Raw genomic sequence first — 8,961 nt, 5'->3', positions numbered from 1 at the left:
GAGGCCAGGCTTCAGGTCAGATGACAGCAATGTTTGTTTTTATTAATTTTTTATTTTTCAATTACAGTTCATGTGTATAACATAGTGATTAGACATTTATATAACTTATGAAGTGATCACCACAATAATTAAATCTATTACCCATTTGATACCATACATAGCTATTACAGTATTATTGACTATATTCTTTATGCTATACTTTATATCTTCATGACTATTTTGTAACTACTGATTTGTACTTCTTAATTCTTTCTCCTTTTTTACCCAACCTCTAATCTGCCTCCCACCTGATGACTACGAAAATAATCTTGATATCTGTGAGCTTGTTTCTGTTTTGTTAGGTTGTTTATTTTGTTTTTTAGATTCCACATGTAAGTGAAATCGTATGGCAATTGTCTTTTTCTGTCTGACTTACTCCACTCAGCACAGTGCCCTCTAGGTCCATCCATGTTGTTGAAAATGATAAGATTTCATGCTTTTTTACGGATGAGTAATATTCCATTGTATATATATACCATCTCTTTATCCATTCATCCATGAGTGGACACCCAGGTTGCCTCCATATCTTGGGTATTGTAAATACTGCTGCAATGAATACGTGGATTCACATGTCCCTTCAAGGTAGTGTTTTGGGTTTCTTTAGATAAATACTCAGAAATGAGATTACTGGATCCTTCTTTGTCTCTTGTTACAACCTTTATTTTAAAATCTGTTTTGTCCGGAATAAGTATTACTACCCCAACTTTTTTTTTCATTTTCATTTTCATGAAATAGCTTTTTCCATCCCTTTACTTTCAGTCTGTGTGTGTCTTTCAATCTGAAGTGAGCCTCTTGTAGGCAGCATATGCAGAAGTCTTGTTTTCTTATCCATTCAGTCACCCTATCTTTTGATTGGCATATTTAATCCATTCATATTTAAAGTAATTGCTTATAGATATGTAATTATTGTCATTTTATTACTCATATTTTTTACCTTTTTTTTCTTGTTCTTAAAGAAGTCCCTTTAACATGTCTTGTAATATTGGTTTGGTGGTTATGAACTCCTTTAGCGTTTTCTTGTCTGAGAAGCTCTTTATTTGTCTTTCGATTCTAAATGATAGCTTTGCTGGGTACATTAATCTTGGTTGTAGGTCCTTTCTTTTCATCACTTTGAATATTTCATGCCAATCCTTCTGGCATGCAAATTTCTGTTGAGAAATCAGATGACAGTCTTATGGGAGCTCCCTTGTAGATAACTAATTGCTTTTCTCTTGTTGTTTTTAAGATTCTTTCTTTGTCTTTAAGCTTTATAATTTTAATTATGATGTGTCTTGGTGTGGGCTTCTTTGGGTTCATCTTGTTTGGAACTCTCTATAGACATACAAGTGCTTCCTGGACTTGTATGTCTATTTCCTTCACCAGGTTAGGGAACTTTTCTGTCATTTTTTTCTTCAAATTGTTTTTCAATTCCTTGTTCTCTCTCTCTTCTCCTTCTGGTACCTCTATGATGCAAATATCAGTATGCTTGATGTTGTCCCAGAGGCCCCTTAAACTATCTTCATTTTCTGTATTCTTTTTTCTTGTTGCTATTCTGCTTGGATATTTTTTGCTACCTTATTTTCTAAATTGCTGATTCGATCCTCTGTTTCATCTAATCAATTGATTCCCTCTAATTTCTTCATTTCAATTATTGTAGTCTTCATTTCTGACTGGTTCTTTTTTATGTTTTCTATCTCCATTTTTGTTTTCTATCTCTTTGTTAAAGTTCTCTCTGAGTTCATCTACTCTTCTCGTAAGTTCATTGAGCATCCTTATAACCAGTGTTTTGAACTCTGAATCTGGTAGATTTCTTCTCTCCGTTTTGTTTAGTTCTTTGTCTGGAGATTGTTCTGTTCTTTCATTTAGAACATATTTCTTTGTCTCACTATTTTGGCTGCTTCCCTGTGTTTATTTCTATGTATTAGGTAGGGCTGCTATGTCTCCCAGTCCTTGTAGAGTGGCTTTTTATAGTAGGTGTCCTGTGGGTCCCAGTGGCATAGTCTTCCTGGTCACCTGAGCTGGTAGCTCCAGGTGTGTCCCTTGTATGGGTTGTGTGTAACCTTTAGTGTTTTTCATATACCTGTTGACCAGTTGTCTGTCTTCTTTAGAAAATGTCTGTTCAAGTTTAGCATATTTTTAAACTGGATTATTTGATTTTTACTGGTGGGCCATATGATTTCTTTACATATTTTGGAGATTAATTCCCCTATAACATGTAGAGTTCACAAACATTTTCTTCCATTCCATAGGTTGCCTTTTCACGCTGTTGTTTCCCTTTCTGTGCAGAAGGTTTATAGTTTGGTGTAGCTCCACTTGTTTATTTTTGCTTTTGTTGCCTGTGCTTTGCTGTTATATCCATGAAGTCATTACCACAACCAATGTCATGAAGCTTTTCCATTGTGTTTTCTCCTAGGAACTTTACAGATTTAGGCCTTACATTTTAAGTCTTTAATTCATTTTGAGTTGACTTTTGTGTATGGTGTAAGATAAGGGTCCAATTTGATTCTTTTGCATATAGGGAGTTTTAACACCATTTGTTAAAGAGTCTATCCTTTCCACAGGGTGTATTCCTGGCACCCTTGTCAAAGAACAGTTGACCTGATGCAGATGCAGGGATTTATATTTGGCTTTCTATTCTGTACCGTTGGGCTTTATGCCAGTACCATACTGTTTTGATTACTATAGCTTTGTAATATAGTTTAAAATCAGGAAGTGTGATATCTACAGCTTTTTCTTTCTCAAGATTTATACTTGATGCTATAGCTATATAAACAGGTTTTTATTATTGGAAATAAAGAACACCGATCATGACAAATTTGAGATATAGAGCTTAAGGTTATTCTCTAAACTCAATTAGCAATTTTCATTTGTCATTTCTTGTATATCTTTAGCTCTCACTGGGGTGAAAGGTATGTTAGGGGCTATCAACTACATGCATCACCAAAGTTCTTTCTCTTTTTCTGTTGCCCTTTTCACCTTTTCCTCCCAATCTTTTTCAGCTATGTCAATTTTCTGCAGATCACATAGTTCCTAACTAGTTACATGGTTCTTTGATGGTATCACTGTGACTTTTTAACTCTTGAATTTCTCCTGGTTCTTGACTGCCAACCTCTTGGTTTCTGAACCTTGGGCTTCTTGTGCTGCTTTTCCCTCCAGCATCTATGTTCTTGACCTTAGCTCTTTATGCATAGGTCCTGATTCCCAGGATGAAACAATCTATCTATTCCTTTCAACTTCCAGTCACTCTCTTTCCTGTAGGAATATACAAACTAGGTCCTGGTTGTAGGCTCTAACCAAACTAACTTTCCAAACAAATTAACAGCATTGAGGGCCCAGATGCAAGCTATGGAAGCACAGAATCACCAACTACTAGTACCATCACAGTCTTTCCTTGCTAAAGAGCTTTGACAGAATCCCCCTGCTCCAATACTATCCCACTGTAGGAATTACCCATGCTATATGAATATTCACATCTCAGCTGCCACTCCTCAAAGTGAAAACCTCCAGACCCTAACCAGGATTTGCAAGGAGAGAAAGATCCTGTTTATGCCATTGTTTTAGCTCGAGAGAGAAAGAAAAAAAAAAAGACCAGTATATCTTGGAATTTTGCTAGCTTAGATGCTATGGATACTTCTGCTATTAGTTTATTCTCCCAGATTTAATACAGGCTCAATGGTTTTTTCAGAGTCTTTGGCCAGAGTTCTTAAACAGATATCCTTGTTATTGGTGGCCTATCTGGACCTTGTACTTTTTGTTTTGCCTTGTTCTGTGACATTTGCTTACCTGATCTAATTTTATTCTTTGTGTGTGAAGGGAAATATTGATTGAAAGGGGAATGAATTATATTATATAATATTAAGCTAAGTAATTAATATATAAAAGTGTATTTGGTTAAAAGGTTTGTAAATGCATAAAATATAGTTATATGTGTGGAAACATTTGGTATATTAATTTAGACATTAGAGTTAGAAGAAATATATTGTATTAAATAAGTGGATTCAGGAGAACATAAAATAGTCAATAAGACAAATAGCAGAAACTAGTAGAATTTAAGGTAATATGAAAATTTTAATGCCCCGTACTCCAGATAATTTATTCGCAATGGATGGCCATAATAGAAAGTCTTTCTGCTTGACATTTAAACATCTTTATTTTTCATGCAAGTTATCTTAAGAGATAAATAAGATAAATTACAAAGTACTTGTTGGCTTTAATAAAAGATAGCAGTTCTCTTCAAAGCACATAGTTTTTTATTAGCATACACTATAAAAAAAAACAGTTAAATTTATAGTTCTTTATGAATAATGCTCTTATAAAATAAATTAAGCATTTAAGTATGTTTTTCTTATTTGCAGCTCACCAGGACATGATTATAGCTTCTCAAGCTTATCTAAAATAAAAGATAATATATATATCAATATTTTTGATGAAATGATTATTGAAAAACATGAGGTAAAGTACAATAATTATAATGATATTGAAGTAATTCTAAGGTCAGACTGAAAAGAAGTCTAGTAACATGTTTGTAAATTTGATTTTAGATGCAGTATCTATTTCTTAACATTTTCTAAAAAGGATTTGGGGCAACTTGATATAAAATCAGACATAGACAAGTCAGTTCAAAAGTAACAAAGGTCGTAAACCATATGTAGGAGGAAGAGGGGTAAATATACCAAGATTTGAGAGAAGTAGGTTATTGCAATTGAACATTACATTAAATGTGAACTTCCTTGTAGCCAAGATAGAAAGATAACCAAAAATGGGTTATATATTTCTCACTATCTGATAAAAAAATATACCACTTCTACAAAAGAGACCAAATTATTCCTGGGTCTGAACGCCGATTTTATTCAATCAAATTTTAAAATTACTAAATGTCTTCCTCATAGATATATGAACATTCCTAACACAACCTAGTACCATAGCAAACTCTAAAATAAATGTTAGTTTCCTTCCTACTGAAGTTGGCACTAAAACTATAAAGATACATATCTATTGTACGTCCTCCCTTGCAGCTCTGATTAAATGCTTTAATATAAGTGTCTATCAAATTCTATGGCAATACTACTGAAGGAGCAATTAATTTGACATGGAGGGACTGGGGATCGAACTCAAAAAAGTTGAACTAGATCTTGAAGTATGGTTCAGAAATGAGCCTTCTATAAGAAACACTGAGAAACATAATGGCAATGTTTTCCAAATCAGTTTTCCAGGAGATACAGACATACATTCTTATTAAAACATTTCCTGCCAACTCTTCATAAAAGCTGAGGGTAAAATATTAAACTAATTTGATGATGGCTATTCTCCAAGGAGTTAAACTGAGTATAGTTTTCTGATTATCTAAACTGATAAAAGGTGGAGCTTAGAAAACCCAATGAATGCCTAACAGACATCTCTTTCAAAAGTAAATTATTTCCATGATCAGTTTGACCAGAAGTGAATAGCAGTTGATTAATAGTTAATTCTTGGAAGGACTTTGTGTTGTTATTGAATGAAATTCATATGCTTTAGATATCAAAGCCATATGTGACAACATTGTCGACATTGCTGTTTAGAAAAGGAAAGGGCCTGGCTTATATTCTTGCCCTCTTCTGATAGACTGGGTTGCAAGGTAATTATGAGCCAAAACATTTCTTTTTCTCTTAAACATTCAGAGCTAGGCTGAGTTCCAAAATGACCACTCAGTTGAAAGAAGGTTTTGTCTTATCATGATCACTGTTCTTTAGAAAGCAGATTCTTTCTGTGCCTCAATTTTCTTCTCTTTTTCCTGCGTACTTATTCTTCCAGCTATTACCCATTTCTTTCTTCCTTCATTAGTTACTTGCTAGCAGGAAGCTGTGGACTTGGAAGTTTCACAGACATATAGCCTGTTTTTAGTACTGTGGATGACAGAGCTAGACTGAACTGCATTTGGACCTGGCAAAGCAAGCCTAGAGCACTGCTCTAGATTTTGGAGCCTATGTTTGCTGAAACTATAAAAATACTGGTGGTCACGAAAAAGAACTTAAACTAATCTAATACTTGGTTGTTTAAATTATTTTTTAATAAAAGAAAAATTCATTATTTTTCAAGATTTAAAAATTCATTAGCATACAATTTTCAGCATAGTTTCTTATAATTTTTGACCTGCTATTATATACTCTCTTCTCATTTCTAACTTTATCCAAGATATTCACCTATTTTTTAAAGAACCAACTATAGAAATTGTTCTTAAAATTCACTCTTTTTGTGTTTTCCAACTCATTTATTTCTGCTCATATTTTAATAATTTTTTCCTCTTGGTTTCCTTAGGACTATGATGTTTGTATTTATTTTGGCCAAATATGTTGAATGTCTAGTTTGTTCAGTCTCTCTCTCTCTCTTTCTCGTAAATAATGAAAACAGTTTAAGACTATGAATTAATCTCTACAATATCTTAGACTGTATTTTTATATTAGGTTACTTATTATTTTATTTGTATTATTTTCCATATATTTTATTATGTTTATATCTTCCTTGACCTAATATTTATTTAGTATTATGTTTTTACATTTGCAAATGTGTGAGTGACTTGAGTGTAAACTTTTGATTTTAAATTCTGGTTTTATTGCATTGTAACCAAAGTGGCTTTTGTAATTTTTAATGATTGGTACTATGATTTAAAAAAAAAATAACCCTTTAAAATGTTTTATTTCTGAGGTTTAGTTTTAATTATATGCTTTTTCTAGAGGTTACAAACCACTTCTGGTAAGTTTAGATTACTCACGTATGAGACTCAACCCCAGATTACTGAATTAAATTTGTGTTGACAAACTTATTCTTATATACGTTTTGCTTTTTATTTAAGGGGAAATAAATAGTAAACAACAGGCTAAAAAAAAAAAAAGCCAATGCTTCAGATTAAAAAAACAAATATTGCTAGCATTACCTCAGAAGCTTCTTTTGTGCGTTTTCCAAGCCACTTCCTCCCCAGGTGTAACTACTGTCTTAATTTCTAACAGCATAGATTAGATATTGCTAATTTTTTAACTTTATAGGATTGAAATCTTATACAGTATGCATCCATTTGTGAATGGCTTATTTTTCTCTACATTGTGTTTGTGGGAGTCATCCATAATATTGCATTTAGCAATGGCTCATCAATTCTCATTGCTGTGTAGTATATTATTGTAGGAATATACAACAACCTTTCTACGCATTTCATTGTTGAAAGATAATTCACTTCTCTCTAATTATTGTCTCTTATAAATAATACTGATATAAATATATTTGTACATGTCTTTGGGAAATACATCTATATATTTCTGTTGGATATACACTTAGGAGTGATTGATATTGCTAGCTCTTGGATTGTGCATGTGCTCAACTTTAGTAGTTCAGTGCCAAGCCCTCTTCAAAATTGTTATGTCAATTTATACTTCCACCAGCAGTTTATGAGAGTTCCAGTTGCTCCACATCCTTGCCATTACCTGGTGTTGTCTGATTTTTTTCATTTCAGCCAGATTGATGAAAGTGTATTCATTTTACCTTTTGATTTTAATTTGCATTTTCATGATAACTAATGAAATTAAGTACCTTTTCCACGTTTACTGGCCACTTTGATATTCTCTTTTGTGAAAGATCTGTTCAAGTATTTTGTCCATTTTTTTCACTGATTTTTAACAGTTTTTTCTTATATTCTAGATATGAATACTTTGTCAGATATACATATTATAAGTATTTTTCAACCTTGGCTTGTCTTTTTTACTTTCTTAGTATATCTTTTGATGAACAGAAAATCTTGATTTTATATAATGCAATGCAATGCAATAGTGATGCCTTTTAGGTTTTAAGAAATATTTGCCCACCCAACAATGTAAAGATATTATCCTGTGGCTACTTCTAAATGGTGTATATTTTACCTTTCACATTTAGATTTAAAATGCAACTGTAATGGATTTTTGTGTGTTTGTGAGGTAAAAGATCGAGATTTATTTTTCTCCTGTAAAGATATTCAGCTGATCTAGCAACATTTATGGAAAGGATCATTACTTCCCCCACTGCACTACATAGTCACCCTTTGCCATAAATCTGGTGACCATATAAATGTGAACTTATTTCTGGACTCTCTATTCTATTCTATGGGTCTGTTTATCTACTATTGCTCGATACCAAACTGTCTTCATTACTAAAGCTTTGTTATAAATATTGATATCTGAAAACCTAAGTATTTCAGCTTTCTTTTTCTTCCTCAGGATTGCTTTGGCTATTCTTAACTTTTTGCGTTTCCAAGTAAATATTAGAATCAGCTTGTTGATTTCTATAAACAAGACAAAACCTTCTAGGATTTTTATTAGGGTGGATTGACTATATAGATCAATTTGGTTAGAATCGATATCTTTACAATATTGAAATCTTTCCAATCTACATACATGATATATGTCCCTTTGGGAAAATAAACATTTTGTAAACTAGCAGAAGAAACATGACTACCAAGCAATCAGAATCGGTCTATCAGTGCAATCATTTCTCGGTAGAGAAGACTTTCTTAGAAACTGAACTGGGCTCAGAAGACTGGTAGGTCGGAGAAAACGAAATTGCTTCATCTTTAATGCTTTCAGCTGAGGTAGCTTTATGGGTCACCTTTTTCTAATAGACATGCCATGCAGTTAAACTACTTAACCATGTCAGCAAGCCTGCTTTTTATTGACTGTTGTATCATCCATGATGATAATCTTTCTTTAAATGTGTCATCATCATTTTAACATATTTTCATTACTATTTAACATCTTAAGATGTTGATAATGGTGGTGATATATTGGAGGTTGAGTTTAAATAAGTTTCATTCTTTTTTCTATATTCTTTAGTGTATTTTCAAAGTATGCTGTACTGAACATATCTACTATAATAAAAGTATTACATTAAAAATGTAAATAGCCATACATATGTCATAAACTCCATAACAGGTCATTATTTTGCTTT

The 8,961-nt window shown here is 32.6% G+C and overlaps 1 protein-coding gene across 3 annotated transcripts in view; it reads left to right on the top strand.

Annotated features, from left to right (window-relative positions):
* Window positions 1-8,961, top strand: part of CC2D2B (coiled-coil and C2 domain containing 2B) — a 77,292-nt gene that overhangs the window by 47,334 nt on the left and 20,997 nt on the right. Inside the window, exon 25 of one of the 3 annotated variants that reach the window (XM_025042347.1) lies at window positions 4,374-4,470. In XM_025042347.1, the coding sequence (XP_024898115.1) occupies window positions 4,374-4,470 (97 nt within the window). Of the gene's footprint in view, window positions 1-4,373; window positions 4,471-8,961 lie in introns of those variants that run through there. The other 2 variants (XM_006925928.1, XM_025042348.1) reach the window with 2 other exon arrangements.

This window comes from Pteropus alecto, unplaced genomic scaffold, assembly GCF_000325575.1.
Source record: "Pteropus alecto unplaced genomic scaffold, ASM32557v1 scaffold88, whole genome shotgun sequence".
Taxonomy (NCBI): domain Eukaryota; kingdom Metazoa; phylum Chordata; class Mammalia; order Chiroptera; family Pteropodidae; genus Pteropus; species Pteropus alecto.
This window is presented reverse-complemented; position numbering and strand designations above follow the sequence as displayed.